This window comes from Mustela nivalis, assembly GCF_964662115.1.
Source record: "Mustela nivalis genome assembly, chromosome: 9".
NCBI lineage: Eukaryota > Metazoa > Chordata > Mammalia > Carnivora > Mustelidae > Mustela > Mustela nivalis.
The window spans coordinates 28,006,277-28,028,480 of NC_139028.1; the positions used below are offsets into that span (position 1 = coordinate 28,006,277).

At 50.1% G+C, this 22,204-nt stretch overlaps 1 protein-coding gene across 3 annotated transcripts in view; it reads left to right on the plus strand.

The window, feature by feature from the left end:
* The window catches only part of PKNOX2 (PBX/knotted 1 homeobox 2), a 256,654-nt gene that overhangs the window by 198,349 nt on the left and 36,101 nt on the right, over positions 1–22,204 (plus strand). For all 3 annotated transcript variants that reach the window (XM_082682727.1, XM_082682729.1, XM_082682728.1), the window contains one exon: positions 13,809–13,980. In XM_082682727.1, the coding sequence (XP_082538853.1) occupies positions 13,809–13,980 (172 nt within the window). The remainder of the gene's footprint in view (positions 1–13,808; positions 13,981–22,204) is intronic.

Genomic DNA, 22,204 nt, shown 5'->3' on the forward strand with positions numbered 1-22,204 from the left:
GGACCTAGCTCAGTTCTCTCCTTCCCTAGCCGCCCCCACTTCACCCCTGGGGCTTTTCCCCCAAGAAGTTCTAACTTAGCTCGGACCACCCCACTCCACCCCACCCCCTGCATGCTGATGGACAGCGTTGGGTGCTGGCCAGGACCTGGCGGCTAGGTTGCCAAGCGGCAGAGATGGGGCCAGGAGGGTGAGGTTAATGCAGTTTTCGCTCTCCCTCCTCCCCTCCAGTCTCTTTCGTTCCCCTTTGAAGTGAGTGGGTTCCCATGGAAACCATGATGTCCTGGGGAGCAGCAGAGTGGCAGGGAGCTAGGCCTGGCCAGGTGCGAGGAGGGGGAGGAGGTGGAGGAGGTCGGCTTTGCTGAGAAGGCTCTGCTAGGGCGTTGGTTCTCCCCTGCAAGACTCAAAAGCTCTCTGAGAACTGGAAGAAGGGGCCTGCCCAGCGCGGAACAAGTTACCCGCTATCAATAGGGAATGCTGAGCTGCAGGCTTGAGCCGTGAGAAACTAGCAAGGGCCGTGTGCTTTGCGTCTGCACTGGAAATGCTGGAAAATCAAGCTGCGGTACAGGAGGAGAGGGTGGGTGGCTGCTGCCTCCCGTATTTCTCCTCTGTGGCATGGCTCATGATTGCATGAAGAGTGTTTCCGTTTCCCCCAGTAGGTCCTTAACTCCGTGAGGGCAGCTTCTGTGTCTGTTTTATCCTTTGTCCCATCTCTGGCACCTGGCCGACCTTAGAGTCGGCCGCTTGGACAGAGTATGCACCAAAGCCGTGCTCACTGAACGGATTCATTAAGTAGGCCGTACCCCATAAATACACCACCGTTCCAGGCTGGCGAGCCGGCGAACTGGCTACCGGGGCGAGGGGATAGTGAGCCCCGCTTTGTAGCGTTGGCTAAGTTCCACTGTGTAAATGCTCCCACCATGGCCCATTTCTTTTTTTTTTTTAAAGATTTTATTTATTTATTTGACAGAGAGAGATCACAAGTAGGCAGAGAGGCAGGCAGAGAGAGAGAGAGAGAGGAGGAAGCAGGCTCCCCGCTGAGCAGAGAGCCCGATGCGGGACTCGATCCCCGGACCCTGAGATCATGACCTGAGCCGAAGGCAGCGGCTTAACCCACTGAGCCACCCAGGCGCCCCCACCATGGCCCATTTCAAGCCACCGATGGGATCCCACTGAGGCCCTTGCGTGCTGCACAAGCAGCCAAGCTGCGGGTCCACAGTCTCTGATTTTAAACGGATCAGTACATCTTCTTTTATGCTTATTTATTTTTATTTATTTATTTTCTATAAGATTTTATTTATTCGAGAGAGTGTGTGAATACAAGCAGGGGCAGGGGCAGAAGGAGAAGCAGACCTCCCCGCTGAGCAGGGAGCCGATGCCCATGCGGGGCTCCGTCCCAGGACCCTGAGATCATGACCAGCCTGAGCCACGGAGGCACCCCAACTTATTTATTTGTTTGTTTTAAGAGGGGGCAGGGGGAGACGGGGAGATCCCAAGTAGGCTCCATGCCCAGCTCGGACCCCAACGTAGGACTCGATCTCACAACCCTGAGACCATGATCTGAGCCGAAATTAAAAGTCAGACGCTTAATCTACTGAGTCACACAAGCACCCCCTTTTTTTGCTGGAGGGGAAATAAACAGATCAATACATCTTAAAACCAGTTCTTTGGAATGGTTTTATTCATGCCTTTAGCCATGATCTCACATTTCTCAGTCCTCACTGGCCTGTCTGGTCTACCTCTGGGTTCTAAATGTAAAACGTTCTCTCTGAATGAATTCATACTTCCAACAGTGCCTAGCATGGAGTAGGTGTTTACGATTGTGCTTTTCCACCTTAACTCCGAGGCAGTGAATTTTCTCCTTCCTAGTTTCTACCCAGCACTGTCTGTCTCTTCCCATCTGCTTGAGCCAAGCCCCACTCTCAGCTCAACCTCCCCACCTTCCCTGAGTACATTCCAAACCTTTCCTGGATCTAACCAGCTTCTCCTTCCCTGCAAGTTTCCTGGCTTTTCAGAGTCTTGGCCTTTCCCCATGACATGTCCAGGTCTTGGGGTGGCTCTTATCTCTCTTCTTCTCAACCACAGACTCCGCACTTCTCCTGGTACGAGTCCTCCCTGTGGGCAGCTTGAGCTGGAGTCCTGCTCTAGTCCAGTAAAAACCGTGCCCATCTCGGAAGCCCTATCTCACTGTGCCCATCTCAGCCTGACCAGGTCCGTCTAGAAGCCGCACTTGGCTAGGGAGAGATCCGAACAGGGCAGGGAAGCATTCATGTCGCTCTCTTGAGACAATCCTCACAGAGGTCACCAAGGCTCCGGGCTTGCTTCCAGCAGCCCTAGAACTAGAGGCGTAAATTCAGTAGAATGGCCGCGCTGGGCAAGGCAACGCGCTCTAGAAATAGCGTTGGTGATCACTAGCTTTGTCGCCTTGGGTGAGTTAATCTCTCTGAGCCTCTGTTTTCTCCACTGTAAAAAAGAAAACAGTAACAGCTAGACTAAAATTAGAGAATAGAAGAGAGTACCTGACACACAGATCAGTGTTTGCTATGTAGAGGGGGGCCGCAGGGAGAGGGGGTAGGGGTAGCGGTGTTTTAGGTGCGAGGGGCCAGCATGAATTCCCTTGGCCTGTTCAGGATGCAAAGCGGTCTGGTGCATTCAAGGGGTTGGAATTCAGGGCTAGAAACATGGCCCTTGGGTTTAGATTGCCTGAGTGTACGTTCTGGCTCTACCTTGGGCACTAAGCCTTCTGGGTCCCGGTTTCCTTGTCTGTAAAATAGGGCTACAAATAATGCCGTCTCTTCTTCATCAGGGCTGTTATAGGAATAAATGAGAGGATGCACGTTAGCTGCTTGGTAAAGAACCTCACTATTTGGTGAGCATGCTGCAGGTGTTAGCTGCTATCAGACATTTGGGGAAGTGCGAGCAGGGATGGGTCCGGCTAGAAGGTGAATGCTGAGAGGCAAGACAGCCAGAAGCAGGACTGGAAAGGATCCCCACTCAAGGGATCTCCATACTATAGTTCAGCTAAACATGTAGTGAGCTCTGCAATGTGTAAAGCACTGTGTTAAGTTCCAAGAGGGGTTTTGAATAAAGAAGAGTCAGTCCAGCGAGTAGGAGAAAGATAAGGTCGTTATAAACTTGGCACATAGGATGGGCTCAAAAAAATATTTATGGGATTGACTGCAAGCCTTCTGGCCCAGAGCACAGTGTGGGAGAGTTACACTGCTTTTCTCAAGGGAGACGAAGCACAAGGGAAATGATCACCAAGCTGCCTTTCCCGGGGCTGGGCTGGTCAATGCTGTGGGAGGCGTCCCCAAGGTCTGGGGGCTGGACAGAGGGGCTGGGTCCTGTTGTGACTGCCCCCCTCAGCAGCTGCCTGGCCAGGACCCTGGGAACAAGCACTTACTAATGAAGTGTCTTTGAGGGAACACTTCCACCTTGTGACCAAAGGGTGTCCTGGCTCCAGTGAGTCGACCCTGGGGCTTAACCCTATGCCTTCCCTGGCACTGGGCTCAGGCATTCCTGGAATGTGCTGGGTGAGGTGGCCTAAGAAGAATGTGGGAGAAATTCAGCCATTCCAAGCAGAAAAGGCGGCACCAGATGCTTCATGCTAAGGCTTCTAGACTGGATGCTGGGAGCAGATGTTCCAGGCTGTGTTCTGGGCTGGGCTCTCTGGGCCGGGGGCTCCAGCAGACTCCCTGCTCTTGGAAGCAGTTGGATTCCCTGGCATCAGAGATAACATTTCCGCTGTTGACTATAATCAGGGGAGTGATCCTGCTCGAGCCATAATCTGGAAGTAAAACCACGCTCAAGTCTCCCCTGGCACCAGGCAAAGCCTATTCCTGCCTCTCCTGCCGGCATCTGCAGGGCCCCCAACCCAAGCTGGCAGACACAGAGGCTGCAGCTGCCTGGTGCAGGGAACAGGTGTGTTCAGAGGCTGTGGGTCCTGTGGCTTCTCCAGCTCACCGGCCTGGCTCAAGCCCAGCTGGGAAGTCCAGGTACCCTGCCAGAATAAGGCACACTGAAAAGAGATCAGGAGACTGGAACCCACTGACTTTAATCCCCACAAGGTTATAGGAGGATTAAAGGAGGTAACCAATGCTAACAGCTGAAAGTGCTTGACACATAGGTGAACAGTGGCTGCATTCATGAGTCGTTTCTGTGAGAAGGACAAGACTGGTTCTGTTCTCCTCGTAAGAGGGAAGACAACCAGCAATTGGGCCTCCTGCTGCTGTGGACCGGGTGGGGTGGAATAGGAGAAAACCAGCAGGTAGGGCTTTGAGGGTTTAGGGACCAGGGGCTCTCACCAGGGCTGTGCTCAGCCAGTCTTGACCTTCTTTTAACGACGGTGCCGCTCTCTGATTTTCTCAAGTACTAGTCCATTTCATGGTCAAGTGGAAAGAACAAAAAACTAAGACGTCCATCTAAATTCTGACCCCCACCGCTGGGCAAATTATTTAACCTCTTTAGATAAGCTGTCCTCCTACCTCACAGGGTGGCCACCAAATGAGAACACGAAAGATCTGCAAACATGTAAAAGCCCTCCCTGAACACATAGAAGTACGATTATTATGACGGAAGATTCTTTGGGAGCCTCATTTGCTAAGACAGAGGTTCTCTTGGGCTGCCGTGATCTTGATGCTCAAAGGGTAAACATGGAAGTTCAGGTCTGCGAGGCCAAGGACTGAAGAGAAAAGGGAAGAAGGAGGAAGTGATTTCAGCGATACACGGGGGAAGGAAGAGCCCAAAATTTGGAGTTTGGGTACCCAGATTTCAATCTCAACTCAGTCACTTATGAGCTTGATATCTTTACTTAACGACACGCTTTCAGTTTGCTAAATTGGTAAAATGGGAATAAGAAGGATATTGAATGTTTGGGAAAAGCATTTGATAATGCACAGGGAATGCACAGGGGAAAGCATCTGGTAACTCACAAAGTACCACAAAGTGTGTGGGGGGTGTGTTTCGTCACCACCAGTGACCAAGGCAGCAGGGACAGAGCACCCGCCCCATAACACCCCAAGCTGCTTGCGTGGGGCGGGGGGGAGGGTGGGAGGGTGGTAGGGACTGACTGAATCCCTGGTGCCTTGGACTGCAGCTGTGACTGCCTCTTACTAGCTACCCCGAGGACAGATACCTCCTTTTTCTGTGCCTAGGTCACCTCTCCTTAAAATGAAGGGGCTGGACCTGAGATTCTACCCGTCTCAAGTTTTAGGTTGTTTGTATTCTTGGCCTTGAAGACTTGCTCAGAAATCACTTCGTTGAGCTCTCACATTTATTATTATTATTGTTATTGTTATTATCATTATTTTTAAGGTGCTGGGAGGGTGTGTGTGTGTGTGTGTGTGTGTGTGTGTGTGTGTGTATGAAGGGATGGAGACAGAGCAGACTGTGGCGCGCTCTGGGCCCCACCCTTTCCAAGAATGGACCTGTCCACCCACCTGGAGGGTAGAGAACTGGTTGGAGCCCAGGAACCCTAGCAGATGCGATTCCAATTTAGCAACACGAAGAAGTCCTCTCCAAGGCAACCCAGGCGAACACACCACCCACTAGGCAGGACTAAAAATACACCCGCATGGTTTCAACGTCACACCTGAAGTAAAAATAATCCAACCAGGAGCTGCTGGCTCGTTCTCCCCCACCCCACTCTGCTCCTTCCATCTGGTGCCTTCGAGGGGAGGAGAAATGGAGGGCTGGGCGAGCTCTTCCTTCACGCTCACTCCCCTCCCTCCAGGACCCTGCCGGCCCCCACTCTGCATACACCCAGCAGAGCCCAAAGAAGACAGGTCCTTTTGTAGCCATTGTAGCTAGAAGCTGCCAGATGGCAACGTCTGATCTGAGTCCAGGGGTGGAGTCTGAGCCCCAAAGAACTTTAGGACTGTGTCTTAGAACCTTCCTTCCCAGGGTTCATTTGCTCCCGCTCATTGATTCACCAAATATTTATTGATCCTCTGTTGTGTGCCCGGCACTGTGCTTGACCCTTGAGAATTCAAAAAGAGAGAAGACGAGCTCATGGACCAGAGCAGCTCAGCACATCATGAAGAAGAAAGATCTGTGCACAAACAACTATAGTTAGTAGAATTTAATGAGTGTCATAAGGGAAATAAAAATAAATTCTTACTGGCAGTGCTTTTTTGGTTAAAAAAAAAAAAGAGAGAGAGAGAGGTTCTGAGTTCTGATAAATCGTACGTTGCCTCTCCTCCTCCTCTTTCTGTGCCTCTATTTGAATTGGCATGTGGGCTTGTTTTCCCTGCCAAATGAGTCAGTGGATATGGGAATAAAAATTTATTGGAGCCGATGGTGTCAATGTTGCTCTGAAGAAGAAAGGTGCCCACACACCTTCCCAGGGAAATGGAACAAGCATTAATTGATAGCTTTCTGAGTGCCAGACACTCTATGTGTTTCTTCATTGAATCCTTACGATAACCTGCATCGTAGGTGCTGTTAGCTCTGTTTCATAAAAGAGGAAGCTGAGGCTCAGAAAAGGTCAGTAACCTGCCCCCAAGTCACACAGCTGTCTCACTCCAAAGCTTGTGCTTATTTTGGGCTACCGAGCTTCTCATCCTAAACTGTAAGCAAGGTCAATATAGAAACCCCAAAGCATTTCCAAGGATGCTTCTGGGGAGGCCATTGCTTTTTTGCTGAAGGGACCCACAAGGAAGCCTTGATGGAATGGGCGGCATCTGGAAATGGATACCGAGGATGACGAGGAGGGACAGGGGGAGATGCAGGGACAGAGTTCCGAGGGCAGGAGCAGCAGGAGCAAAAGTGAGCAGTCCCATTTGCCTCAGTTGGTGAAGGGGATTAGTGAAGAGACAGGGGGTCAGGGACCACCTGCCGTCTGGCCAACACCCCATTCTCTGCCAACTCTGTTAAGAAATAACTAGTGAGGGGCGCCTGGGTGGCTCAGTGGTTTGGGCTGCTGCCTTCAGCTCGGGTCATGATCTCAGGGTCCTGGGATCGAGCCCCGCATCGGGCTCTCTGCTCCGCAGGAAGCCTGCTTCCCTCTCTCTCTCTCTCTCTCTGCCTGCCTCTCTGCCTGCTTGTGATCTCTGTCTGTCAAATAAATAAATAAAATCTTTAAAAAAAAAAAAAAAGAAAGAAAGAACTAGTGAAAAGAAGTCTGGGGCCACAGCCTGAAGCCCCTGGAATGTTCATCTGAGGATGTGGACATTATCAGTTCATGAATACTTGTCATGCAGCTTCTTGGCCCTGAATAAGTGCCCAGGAAAAAGACGGGGCTGTCCTGGAAGGTGGCTCTAGGGCATTGTCTGTGATTCTCTGATCCCAGTGACCTCTGACCCAAGGCACTGGAAATGAAGGATCAAAGTGCCAACCCCTGGATAGAGTTTCCAAGGTGGGCCTTGGGCAACTTGAGATCTGCACGGTGTTTGTCAGTGGAGACTAGAGGGGGGTGACTGCAGAGCAAGCCCAGTCCCTGCTTTTCCCACCTTCCCCCACCTCCCTAGCCCATGGATCCATGTGCTCTGCTGCAGTCTGATCCTGAGCAGGGCGCTGTCCCACCGGCTCATCACTGAACATCTCCACCCCAAAATTTCGCTCTCCTACCAACCATTCCACCTTCTGAACAGTCCATCCTTCATCCCAGCTAGGAAGGGCCTTGGAGGCTCTGGCCCCTGTTCCCATTGGAAGAAGCAGCCAGGGCTTAGGGAGGGGGTGAGGGCTGACCCCGGGCCTCCTCTGCCCATCTTCCCCATAGCCAGATGAGTCTGGGCTGTGAGGTCAGGTGCAGCATAGGCTGGGGGCTCCAAGGTCGGTGACAGGGAGAGGAGGTGGACAGTCAGGGAGGCTGCCACACACTTGGCTGGACCCATAATTGAGGTCTGCAGTCCTGGCCAAGGTCACCAGGGAAGGGATGGCTGAGAGGTTCAGAAGTGACAGAGTGGCATGACTGTGAATCACAAGGTTTATCACCCAGAAAGAGAACTCAACACTAATGTGCCCCCCTGCGTGTGACCATCCTGCCCCCGCCCCCCGCCCCCAGCCTGTGGTGCTCTGCTTCTCTGTCGATCTCTTCTCTGTCTCTCGTGTTCTTTGCTTCTGAGCTTCCCTGAAGCTCTGTATTTTTGCATTCTTTCTAACTTGTTCCTGCCCCTGCTTCTGTATTACTGGTCCTCTACGAAGAAATGTCCAAAAAATTTGTTTTCTCCGAAAAACCCAGGTTGCCCCAGGAGGACGGAAGAGAAGCAGAAAAGGGTCCAACATCAAGAGTCCTTTTAACAAAAGGAAACGAGCTTTAGTCTTACAGGGGAACTTGCAGTTAGGGACCAGTATATAAATTACCAAGGAAGTGGTGGTCTCCACCCCGGGGTGGGGGTGGGGGGGGTGAGGGGTGGGAGGGTGGGGGGCGCTTTGCAAGTGGTGAAGAAACCTGTCAGGCCAGTTTATGTTAATATCTGTCCTGAGGTGGAGAGGCATAAGATGGGCTATGCTGGGGCTTGCCTGCCCAGGGAGGCTCTCAGAAGCCTCACCAGGAGACAGGTGGTGTGGGCAACACTGCTCGGCCTGAAGAAAACCTGGGGCCGGAGCCGGGGATCGCTCAGGCTCTCGGTGGCTAGAGAGAGGGCAGAGTTCACCGCTGCCAAAGGCTACAGCCAAAACCCTGGCCTAGCTCCGATCTGCTCCCCGGGGTGGGGCAGTGGGGCAGCCCCATAGAGCTGAGCCCCAGACTGGGCCTTCCAGGCCAGCCAATGGGTGATGTTAAAAAAACGCGAAGGCAGAAATGTCAGAAGTAATTAAACCAAACGATGGCTTAAACCCCTGTAGAAATCAACACATCCGGTTTAATCACCTCCTTAAGCTAGCACAGGACCGCATTCTGGGGAGAGCCGTTCTTTATTTCTTTGGATCGTTAACAGAGACTGCGTATCTTGAGCTTGATTTTGGTTCCGTTGCTCTTGAGAAGAGGCCGTGTGGCTGGGGGTGGGGGTAGGGGCTCAGAAAAGAAAAAGGAAATAATCAAATATTATTCGAAATCGTCTCTTCTTCCCTTCTCCTCGAGCCTTGCGTCTCCCGGCTCCGGGCTCTGTCCGCACTCACGGCTCCCACCCGCACCCCCCGCCCCCAGCACCCAGGCAGAGGCACAGTGCTGAATGTGCTAAATTAGGCCATTAGAGAAATTCATTTCTCTTTATTAGTCTGTGTCAAATCCTTTTTATTAGTGGCTGGAAACGACCTCTCTTCTGCAGTAAAATGTCATGCCAGTTCACTCCTTTTATTTGTTCTGCACTGACGAGGCTCAAACTCTCACTGAATTAGTGCAGTGAGATTTATTTCCTCCAAATTTTGAACGGCTTAAGAGAGATTGGGGTGGAGGGGGCGGTCAGGCGGGAGCCGACAGGGGGAGAAGAGTGGAGAAAGATCTGGGAGGGAGAAGGTGAGTTCTTATGGAGGTCAAATGTCCTCCGCTCTTTGGAAATAAAGTCTAATGGCCATCTTTCATATCTTGTTCATCATCACCTGAGCACTGGGGACTGAGTTTCCACATTCCTGCTTCTAGCCTCTGAAGGGTATTGATCCGCAATGGGACAGATCTGGACAGCAGGAAGAGGAATTCCTTAAAACCCATTGTAGCTGGACAACCTGAAGCTTAGGGAAGGCCAAAAATAAAGAACCGAATCCCACATCCATCTGGAAATCTTTCTTCCCATCCCTCACCTGGTTCAGACAGGACCACTCGTGTCCCAGGTGGCTAAGATGTCCAGCTCCCGTGGGCTCTGCCTTATTCACCCCACCCTACCCTAAGCCTGCAACAGTGGTTTCCGGCCTCATCTCCAGCCTTCTGAGGTGATGTTGGAAGGTAGCTTAGAAATAAAGATTAACCTGTAGAGCCGGGCAGCCGCAGAAGGGGCTGGGGACTGTGTTGGGAACCAGTGGCATGACTGCGGCCACAGAACCCAGCCAGGTCATTGGAAAGCAGCCTGTTTCTCAGGGGTGGGGGGTGATACAGAGTGTCTCAACAGTCCCCACGCTTGAGGTAGCAGGTAGCAGTCTGGGTTGATGGAGAGATCCAGGCGGGCAGAGCATGGGAGCCACAGGCAGCTCATTGACCTTGGCTAACATTTGTACAAAAGCCGTGGGCAAGCCCAGGTGTCATCTGAGCCCCTAGGCTCAGGGATCCAGGGATTAGAGTGGCTGGGGGAGGGTGTTAGATAAGAAGAGAAATTTGGGAGCTGATAGTGTGGCTCAGGCAGGAAGGGGCTGGAGAGAGGAGGCCATGCCAGTATCCACGAGGTCCACTCTGTGCTCCAGGGGCCCCTGGTTAAATTGGGGGCGGGGGGAGGCAGCAATAGAAAGTATATTTCTTTCTTCTTGAGATATAGCAGAAGCCATAGAAAACACCCCAGATATGCCCCCCCTGCGCGCACACACACACACACACACACACACACACACACATTCTGGGGAGATCTGACACCTGGAAGTGAGAAGTTTATAAAAAGGGCCCATGCTGCGGCTTCACACAGAAGCTGCACATTGCTTCCCAGAGTGTTTGACAATGTCCCCATCCTTCCTCACCCTCCCGCCTATGATCTAACACCTGCTTCTCTCTTCAGCTTCATCTCCCTCCATTCCTAGCCTACCTACCTACCTCACTCCACACACACACATCTGGATTTTGTTCTAGAAACGTGCCAAGCTCATTCCTGTCTTAAATGTTTTGCTTCCCCCCACATCCTGTTTGGAACACCCCCCCCCCCAGATCTCTGCCTGACTGCTTCCTCATCATTTGAAGCTTAACTTGAATGTCACCTCCTCCGAGAGGCCCTCCTTGACTACTCTCTGCCCTGCAGGGGCAAGGACAGTGGCAAAGAAGAAGACTCTCCCTGCGTACCTGAACTCTAATGTGGGGAGACTCCATCACTAGCAGATCCCTCTCCCCCATCCCACATGACATTCATGCTGTGTACACAGAACCCACAAACCCCTCACACATACTGCATACAAATAACATAACGCATGCACACACTACATATAATATAGGGCATATGCAAACTGTACTCAGAGCATGCAAAACCTGTACCCTGCTTTCGAGGCCACGGCCCACATGCACTCGCCTCCTGCATAAATGTGTCGTGTGCACGCACAATAGCAACACAGGATGGGACACTAGGACACCACTCACACCTGCTCTCATCGACTCATCGACAGCCTACATGCAAGCCAGGTGCACATGTGTGCACACACAGAGGCCACCCCCTCCCCATGCAGCCGCCGCCTACCCTCCCTGCAACCGGTGAGGAAGGAGCTTGCGGTGACCGGCGGCTCCTGCGGGGCTGGGGCTGGGGCTGCACCCCCACCACCTGGCACGATGCTGCGGATTATTAGTTCCTGGTAATTTAGTGCCCTTGTACGGAGTCGATTTGTGCCTTTCATTCCTAATTGATCTAGTGGCTGTTTAAATGGCAGCAGGCATCTGTTGAGAGTAGGAAGGTTCATAAGGCGCAATAATTCATAACACCGTCTGGAATTTGCCTTTCATGTCCCTCAGCTAAACCACTGCAGGGCTCTGCTTAAATTACAGCCACTGAAGCTTTCTTTGGTATTCCACTCAGGGCAAGGAGAATCTTGCATTAAACTGGGATCAGGTTAGATTAGACTATAATATGCTGCGGTATTAGTGGCTGCAAATGAAGACTTACACTGGAGTTTAACCCCTTCACCTGGTTTTCTCTTTGTCTTCAGCCGGATGGGTCAGGGAAACCATTGTTTGCCCTACCAGCTTCCTCTAGGAGTCGAATGGATCTTCTAGCCACAGGGGGCTGCCCATGCACCATCCCCAGACGTTGACCCTTTATCCTCCCCAGACTGTAACCTAGGCTGCAGCCTGGCAGGGGTGGGGGGCGCAGCTGTTTATGCAACAGTTCCCAAAATGAGGGTCGGGAGATGGTGTCCAGGGGCAGGTTGCCCCACCAAGTGGCTCGTCCCAAGCAGGAATGTCTCTCTCCTCGTCCACCACTGCCCCTGAGCCCAAGCAGAGTGCCCAGCGGGTATAGGGCTGAGTATGGATGGAACTGAGCACCTCTGTCTTCTTGCCCAGAATTATTAGTATCCCAGCATGGGACAGGCTACTAGGGGTTCCCCATCTACATGCAAACCCTGTGTAGGCTGGATAGTCAGTCTTCCTCTTGCTGTGGTTATAGAGTACAGGAAGGGAAAAAGCATGGTCTGCTTTCCTTTTCAGGGCTTATTGTATTCCCCATTATGCTAGCCACTAGCCAAATGTGGCTATTTACATTAAAATTAGTTACAATTCAATAAATTTAAAATTCAGTGTTGCAGGCACCACACTCATATTTCAAGTGTCCGTTGGCCTCCTATAGTTAGTGGCTACCATATTGGACAGAGGAGATCGTAGAACATTTCCATTCCTGCAGAAAGTTCCATCGGACCATGCTGACTAGAACACGCCTGTTGGTAGAGGCCTGGGAGCTACGGCCAACACACAAACTTCCTCCTCGCCCAGCCAACAGGGCTTAATCAGAAAGACTAGAGCTGGATTGTGTGGTCCCAAGGAACTGAGGAGAGTCCATTGGCAAACGTTCTTTTGGAATCGCAGTGAAAGGGAATGAGGGTGCCAGTCAAGGGTCAACAATCTGTGAAACCCAGGCACTCATGCTGGATGCTAAGACCTCACTGTTCATGTCCTGCAGAAAAATAAGAATGATGTGTGCTTTTATGTGCAAATAGACACACACATATCATAGGCAATGGATATTTCTTGGAATCCACATACCTCTTCCAGACTCTGGACACACAGTGAAGAGTAAGGCGGGCTTGGCTCTTGCCCTCATCAGGCTTACAGTCTAGTGAGGAAGGCAGACAATAAAACAAAGAGCTCAGAGAGCCATCAGCATAGGTTAGGGGCGGGGGAGTGAAGGAAGCTTCCCAGACTTGGTGATATCTACGTGAGGACCCCTAAAGCCTGTCAGGCACTGAAGTAGGCACTCTGGCTTACATAATGCATCCTGGAACGACGCCCACACACTCACACATGCTCACACTCACGCTGTCTTCATTTGCTGATTCATCATCTGCCACCAAATATTTAGTAAGTGCCTGCAGTGAGCGTGCAGGGCAAGGTCCTAAGGATACAGTGATCCTTAACACAGGGACAATCTTGGAAGAGAACAGCAATGCCATTAATTGTTGAGTCACGGTTGTGCTAAGTGTGCACGGACAAAAAGGTGCAGGGAGAAGTCGTACGTGTAACTGGGATGTGTGACCTAAACTGAGTCAGCCAGTAGACGAAGGACAGATAGAGACACCCACACACCGCATATGGACGCGTATTCAAGCTCACACACATCCACCTGTGTACACTGGCAAACACACAGGTGTGCATGTCCGCTGCCCTCAGCTGGTGCCAGACGGCCAGCAAATCTGTGACAAACCACTACTGCTCATGTTCAGGACTTTTCTGGATACATCCTACATGTCCTTCCCGGGTTGACCTTGAACCAGAAATGGGCACTTATTTCTGTGAAGGCATATACCCCTCCTCTCTCACCCAATATCCACGCAGCTTCTCTAAACTAAGAGTTAGGCACCTAGTCAGGTGCGGGGGGCGGAATAGAGTCCTCTAAGGCCTCCAGGAACCGGAAGACTGGCTCCTCCATGCCAGGGCATGAGAGGGCTGGCATCCAGGCTGGTGTGGGGACTGGGGATGGTCTCAAGAAGTAGGACCTCGGGAGAAGAAGAGACGGGAGTGTGGGAAAGGGGCCCTGGTGGCTTCTGAGCCCAGCCAACATCAGGTCTCTGTGCGCATGTGTGAGCTCTTGATATCCCCGCAGGCACCCTCTTTTCCCGCTCCTGACGCTGCTGTTTGAGAAATGTGAACAGGCCACCCAGGGCTCAGAGTGCATCACCTCCGCCAGCTTTGATGTGGACATCGAGAATTTTGTCCACCAGCAGGAGCAGGAGCACAAACCCTTCTTCAGCGATGACCCAGAACTGGACAATCTGGTAAAGACCCTCCAACCCCCACCCTGGCTAGGGGCTTCCCACCCTCTGATCCTTCCACAAGCCCTAGAAATTATCCTTTTATTCATTCCATTCATTCAACAGAAAATGTGGGGTGCCCACTCTGGGGCAGGCCCTAGATGCACCCATTCTAGCAGTTGAGAACCATTGCTGATTCCTTAAACGAAGAGTTGCATGCTTAGGTTTTGCTGCCAGAGGCGTTGTGTTCTCTCCTCATTGCTGCACCTGCATTCCACCACCCTGCCCCCCACCTTTGCAGTGCAGACAGGAAGGAAGGAGGGTCGCAGGAGCCAAAAGGTCTGTAGTAGCTGTTCTGAGGAGTCCTGGCTTGTTAATAAATATGTCTTGGGCTGCCCAGGGAGGAGTTGACGGCTGGTGTGCTACAGTGTGGAGAGTGAGGGTGACAGGCATAGTCAAACACATCAATAGAGGAAAAGACCCAGAGACAGTCATGTTGAGAAGGCTGATAGAGGTCCTGTCCAACTGAGGCATGTAGACCAGGCTTCTAAACCCATTTATCATCCAGATCATCACTACAGGGTTTTTTTAAAATATATATTCCTGGGCATTGTGATTCAGTACGTTTGATGGGACCTTGTGATTCTATGTTTTTAAGTTTCCCAGGCAACTGCAATCATCAATAAGATTTGGTAACCACTACCGTAGGTGACATCTCAAATTCTCTCCTAGCCCTGGGAGGTCTGCTGAGGGAGAAAGAGAAACAGAGCAGCTGCTCTGTTCATTCATCACGATAGATATCCCGGAATGAGTCATTATTAACCACAATTCCTGATTTTTCTGTGGGTGGATTACCTAAACCATGCATGGTCAATTTGGGAACTACAAAACTCTCCTCCGTGAATTGATTATAGGGCTGACCTCTCGTAACCAGAGTTTAGCTAATACCTGCTCCCAAAAGGAAAACAGAACTAGAAAAGCAAAGGTGGCACCAAAAAAACAGGCAGAGAACGTACGCACACGCGCGCCTGCCCACACACGCGCGCCTGCCCACGCATGTGCATGCGCTTGCGCACTCAGCGCGCCTTCGGGCCCGACTCAGGGACTTCCGTGTTATTCCGCGCTGTGAGTTACCGGCGCCGCTGCTGCTCGCGGGAGCTGGACATGCTGTTCTATGGAGTTCCCAAGAACTGCCAGGAGAGGCCAGCCTGGCCTGGAGGTTGGTGAGGTGTGAGAGCGGGGCTGGCGGTTCGGGAGAGGGGGGCACTTGCCGAGGGAAGCACGTGCGGGCCGTCAGGCCTGTTAGCGCGGGTACCTGAGGGCCGCGGGTCCGCTCTGCTCAGCCGGCCCTCCGTCTCCCCCGGCTGGGCTGGAGCAGCCCCACTGCCCCAGGAGCCCAGCCTCCTGACTGTCCGGTTCCCTGTAGGCTGCTCCGGCCCCACCCTCCCCAGCGGGTCACCAGTTCGGAACTGCCCCTGTGAAGCAGGTCTTGGGAATTTAGGCCCGCAGCAGCCACAGGGCTAGGAGACACGAGGCAGCTATTTCTGGGGAGCTGGAACGGGCCTGGCAGGGCCACGAGCCACTCTTATCCCGTGACACAAAAAGAAGCTGACGCCGAAGTCGGTAGAAAATAACTCAAATTAGGCAGAGTGATGGAAAGGAACTGAACCCTTTTTAAGGAGCAGGAGTCCTGGAGCAAAAAACCTCGCACGCCTTGCCAGGGGAAGCTCTCACAGGCACACCTGAGAACAGCCTCCTTTTCTAGGATAACCTGGAATTCACCAAAAAGGGGCTGCAGCTCTGTGCTTTCCCCTTGCTAACACTACCTGGGTCTCTCGGGTTTTGGTTCCCTCAAAGAATCCGATCTCTTGATGTTGCCCAACAGACCTCGGTTAAGCGTCTGCTCCTTGCACACCTGACCTGGGGCTGTGGATACCTCAGGGCTGCCCCAGGGACCCCAGACCCCTGGTGTCCCCTGGACTTCTATCCCAGGTGATCAGGCTGGGAACGGTCCCGTGGGCAGAACAGCCTCAGACACCACATCTGCCCAGGTGGACCGGATTTACTTAGGTCTTAGCCACTGTCAGTGGCCGCTGACTGGTCAGGTGTTTGAATAGAGAGTTGAAGGAGCTCTTGGAGAGGGAGGACCTGAGCCTGGCTTCACAGCTTAGCCTGTGTGCGACTGTAATGATTTAATTCCTTTGAAGCTCGGTTTCCTCGTCTGTAGAGCTAATACACCTCTCTCATGTCATGGCAATAAAAAAAAAAAAAAAAAAAATTAACAAGATGGCATGTGGAACCAAATGTCCTTTAAAAATGCGTGGCATCCGGAAGGTTAATCTCAAATGCAGTATCGCTAAGGTAAGGAGAACCACCTTTCCGGCGTCTCCTCCTGGCCATCAAGAAGACGGTGGGGCAGAGACCCTGCAACTTCATTTGGGGAGTTGAGCAGTGCCCTTTGCCACCCCATTTGTAGTCCTGCGTGGGGAGGGGGCGGCTGGAGAGGCCAACCATGGGAGCCGTCATTAGAACAAGAATCATGTAGCCAGCACAGCCGAGATGCACATAATTAGAAATTAGAAAAAGGTCAGATCGCGTCATTATCAGCTCAATCAGCTGCTGAGTGCCACAGCCAGTTAATTTGGCATCTGTATTTTTTACAACCCCGCACACGTAGCCCAACGGACTGTAACTCTTTATCCGGACAGATATACTGCGCAGCGGAGCAGGGACATAAAATGAGAGACCCCAAGCAAATGAGCTGAGATAATTGAGAGATTTATTTTTTATATATATGTGTGTCAGGGCGGCTTTCCTTTGCCCTTGAATATTGACTTTCACAGATGGGATTGTCAGAAGGATGTGGGGGTCCCCCAAAACTTTGTCCCTCCCCGGGCCCTCAGGTCATGCTCTGATCCTGCTTTCTCCCAAGCTCAGAGAGCCCATAGGCCCCATGTCAGCCCTTAGGATGTACATTCCCCCCACCTCCAGCTGCCTGTCCTCCAATCCTCCAAGCAAACTGGCTTGCTGATCGATCCCTTCCCCTGCTCCCAGCAGCGGTCTCCCAGACAAGTTCCCATGGGAACGGCTGATTGCGCTCTCCCAGAGCTACCCAAAGATCAGGGGTTCCCAGATTGTAGGCTTCTGAGGGAACGTCCCTCTCCTGGCTATCCAGCTGCTCCCACAGCACTGATGCCCACAGAGAAACTTAAGAGTCACAAAATGCTAAGGGAAAACACAACTGAGAGAAGACTGTCCAGCACATACAACTCCCCATTTTACAGATGGGGACACTGAAGTCCAGAGAAGGGAAATGAGTCATTTAGGACCAGAACCCAGGTCTGTTGGCTCCCAATACCCTGCTCCTTCCAAGGTCTCCCCACCTCTCTTCTTCCTGGGGACAGTAAAGTCCTCATTTATAAATGCCAACAGCATCTCCACACCCCCACCTCCCCACTCCCCACCTCTCTCTGCCACCTACTCTCATCCCCTGCCACCCACTCTCCGACCTTCTCTACCTCCCTGTTTCAAAACTATGGAGGTGGCTTCTCACCCCTGTGGTGGCTAAGCCAGCATGCCCCCACTGAACTCCCTGGGGATACTCTCTGCCCCCCAAGTCCCTACACCCAACCAGGCCCATTTCTCATCGGGCCCACCGATCCCCTGCTTGGACCCAGCAGCCTCTGACTGGCAGTTGGTAAAGTTTGTAAAATTTGCAAGTTCCCCAAACCCCTTTGAAAGGTAAAAGCTTTTTGTTTTATAAAATCTGATTTACGGGCCCCCAGTGCAGTGCCGAGGTTTTATATATTATGCAAGATTTCAAACCGAGGCTGTTAAACGTAAGGTTTCAGTTTCATGCATGGAATTTTTTTATGTGTAAATTTTTTAACATTTATGGGGCACGTTTTAATGAGACTCTGGTGTGGCTCGAGGGACAGATTATGGCTGCCTGACCGCAAAGCCTGCTCCAAAATGGGGCCCCCCAGGCCCCTGGGCCCACTCTAAAAAGGCAGGGCCAGAGGCTGGAGGCTGTGAATAAGGAGGCACATGAAGGAGCCCGGCCAGAGCTCTGTGTCCATAGAGACCTCAGGCGGCCCCGATCAGAGTCGTTCACTTCAGCCTGCCGCCCAACTCTCGCCACCTACGTAGGAGCAGAGAATCTTACCAACACCAAGATAGGGAATGCTAGTGAGACTAATCAAAGCTAGTTGTGATTAACATTTATAGAGCACTTACTAGGTGCTATTGTAAACACCTTACCTATATTACCTTATTTAATCTTGTGTTCAAACCAACAAGTATGTGTGTATTATTATCCCCACTTTAAAATGAGGAGATTGAGATGCAAGGTGAACTCACTTAGTTCAAGATCACACTGCCAGTCCCAAGGCAGGCGTGCAAGACAGATACTGTGCAGGTCTCGAACTCCCAATGCCCCCACTCAGCCCCCATGCTGACCTATAGCCACTGTTCTCCTAGAGCTTTCTATGTGCCTGGTCTTGGTTTTAGTAGTCCTTTCTAGCTGCATCTCATCTAATCCTCAGTACAATGTGGAGAGAGTCACTACTATTATCCTATTTTACAGGAAAAATGGGGAAAGTAAAGTACAGTGATGAAGTAAATTGGCCAGTATTTCTCAGTTGGTGGAAGACCCAAGACTCAGCTTCCAAAACCCATTGTTCTCCAGCACATTTCTCTATGTAATTCTCATAACAGCCCCACGAGGTAGTTCTTGTCATCCCCATTTTACAAAGGAGAAGATCAAGGAGTGAGAGTCCTACTGCCAATAAGTTACAGAGTTGGGATTTGCACCAAGTGGGTCTAACTCCCAAAGCCCACCTGCCTCTTCCCTCTGAACCACTTGCTGCTCCAAATTCTGAGGACATTGGAGGCAAAGTGCCATGTTATTGACTTAAAAGTCATTGAACTTGTCATGCATGATGGCTCGCATCACCATTTTATCCCCCTGTTGTCTGGCAGTTCTCCCATCCCTGGTCTTCACCTTTCTCCCACGTCCCATTCCTTGTTCCAGGGACCCTGCACTTCCAACTGCTCAGATCCAGCTGGCTGGTTCGGGAACAATTTTTGGTTTGATTTTAGCTTTGGCTGCCCTAATGACCCACAGGAAATATCTGAGCACTTTAAGGAATGCAAGTTTAGAAACTCTCTTGTATGTAAGTGAGGGAGAGTAGTTCCAGCTTCCCAACTTGCCGAGGGAGGAGAAGGTGAAAAGAACTTGTCCCCCAACTTGCTGCATGGAATTTAGGTCACCTGAGTCCCCGTGGTTGTGAGATTCAAATGAGATAATGATGAAAAAAGCATTTTGCAAATCATAAAGTGATGTATATATATGTGTGTGTTGTGTGTGTGTATGTGTGTGTTTTGGAAGGCAAGGATTTATGACTATGAAGGGCAAAAGCCACAACCCTACAGAAGGCCACTTTTTAGAAAGGAACTTGGGGTAGTGGGATGGGGGAGAGTGTTGGCATAAAGAAAAGGCATTTATCAAATAGCTACTATGTGCCCAGAACATTTGCATATATCATTTTATTCAATTTTCATACCCACTCTACAGGGTAGGTATTATCATCCTCAATTTTACAAATAGAGTTAAATAGGTCATCCAAAATCAGCAGACAGGCAATAATAGATTTGGGACATCCCACCATGCAACTTCATAGCCCACAAGATGCCCCAGTCCTTGTGTATTCTCCTGGGACCAGTGAGGAGCTAGTGTGCAGGGGTGTAAGACTAAAATATAAGGTCAGTTCTCATTTTGCTTTTTTTCAAGGGTACCTCTCAGTAGAAAAGGGCTGTTTCTTTATTTTGGAAGAAAAAGCAGAGAGAGAAGCTGGAGGTGAAGCAAGACTTAGGGGGAAGGATTGAGAACACATTCATCACGTTTGATGATGGTATTAAATTAAATGGAATTGTTATTGCTCTAGAAGATTTGAAATAACTTTTTATATGGCATTGATCACTTAGAAAAATAGTTTAATAAATCAGAGTTTTATTCTGATTTAGAAGCAAAAACCCAAAATTGCAAACACGTAGGATAGAGGGTGATTTATTAAATGTAAATACAGGAGAAAAAACACCGGGAATGATTCTTTTTCTACTCGCTGAATACGAAAGAACAGTAGAAAAGCCAACAGGATATTAGAAATTATTAAAAGAGATTTAAAAAATTATATGCACTTGCTTCCCTCTGGTTTCTAAGATACTTTCACATCATTATTGCCTTTAGCCTTAATCAACTCTTAAAAGCAAGCAATGATCTTTATCCCCATGTTCCAAATGAGGAAGTTGAGGCTCACAGAACTCGTGGCCCAGTAACACCCAATTTTGTAAACAATAGGCCTGGATTCAGGGTGTCTGACAACAACCCCCACAGATTTGCTTCTGCCCACCAGCCACCCCACTAATGGTACAGCCCATCTTTGTCTCTAATATTGAATAGGTCCTCCATATTCATTGCCTCGGAATACCATTATGATTTACTCTCCCTTCTTAAATCTTTAAACCAAGCTTATTATCCCATAAAAAAGTCATCCTTCAACTGTGCTTTGTTAGACCAAAAAGTAGGTCCGCTTTTGACCACTGGGTGCCAAATGTGGTGTAAGCTCCTTGTGTGTTTCATTTGAACAAAACCATTCTACGTAGATTTTACTTTGTCTTTTTGTCTTATGTGTTGGTACTTTCTGATTCTTTTTTATTAAGTACTTATTGGCTATGTTTTAGAAAATAAATGAGTAGATATGTACACCTTTCTTTGCGGTAGATGCTTGTATGTAGATTTAAAACCAAACGAGTAAATGAAATTTTGATTAAAAAAGGAATAGTCCAGTAAAGGAGAGCTCGGAGACCGAAGGAAAGAAGAAATGGAAGAAGAGAAGGGAAGGGAAAAGAGAAGAGGAAAAGGAAAAAGAAGAAAGGTTTAAGGACTTAGGATGATATTTGTCTGGAGAACACAAAACCAGTTGGACAATTTTTTCAAGTCAAATGCCTTGTTCCCTGTATAGCATAGAGTGAAACTCCTTATTTGTGTTGAATGGATAATATTAAATTAAGGGAGGTTGTATTGATGGAGGCATTAGAGGTTCTAGGTGCCTGCAGAAGCCTGGTAGGTGCTTCAGACTCAGGCAGGAGAGATCTTGGTACATGTGAGAAAGAACTTCTCAATCAGCAGGCTGAGAGAAATAGAGGGGACTTGAAGTGAAGGCTGTCACTGGGAGCACCTCAGACAAGAGCAGCCATGTATCCTAGAGAGTTTGGTCTCTCACCTAGACGCCAGCCCAGATCATCTCCCAGGGCCCCTAACAGCCCCATCCGTGAACTGAGGGCATAAGTCATGTTCAGGCAAGCAGAAAATGGAAAGCACCTGATAGTCCAACCTTCTCTTTTTACCCAGGAGGAGGCAGACATCTACATTGGTGAAGTACTCTGACTCCTCTAAGCTAGGCCAGGAGTGAGAGATGAAAAACCAGAGTAGCCGAATGAGGAAACATTACCAGGCAGGACTCTGGAAATCCTAAACTTTAATGTCCCCAAAGCTATTTGGTCTTCCTCATACCCTATACTTCCCATCACTGGGCCACTCCCAAATCCTGTAACCTTCAGACTGTTTTTCTCCATCTACACAAATCCGCAGAGCCCATCTTGGGAGCAACATAGTACACGTGGCTTCACATCCTAGTGTTATCACTTACCAGCCATGTGGCTCTAAACACAGAAAACTTAATATCTCTGGGCTTCATTTTCTTCAACTATAAAACATGGGCAATCATGGTGCCTCCTTGCAGAGGTGGTCGTGTGGTATAAATAGGAGAAGGCATGTGGTAGGTTTAACACAGTGTCTGAGACATAGTAAGAATAAGACGGGTTTGGGTATTGTTATCAAGCAGTCAATGAGCATTTACTAAATGCTTTTGTATGGTGCTAATTATTCTGAAAGACATAAACCAAGATATCCATGGCCAAAATCAAGTAGGAAATTGAGAGCAAATGTTCTTTCAGTACCAAATTAGCCATTCTAAAGTCACGAGACTCTTCTTTGCATGGGAGACCACAGTCTCTTTTGATCTCAGCCAAAAGGGAGGGAGCACTCTCTTAGGATAAGTTCCTAGGATTGAGCCCTGCATGAAGACACAAAATTGTTGGTTACTGTCTTTGAGTGACACTTAGTCTAATTCAGTACTCCAAGAGCCCTTAGTTAGGCACCATTCCTGCCCATCACGCAATCTAAAAG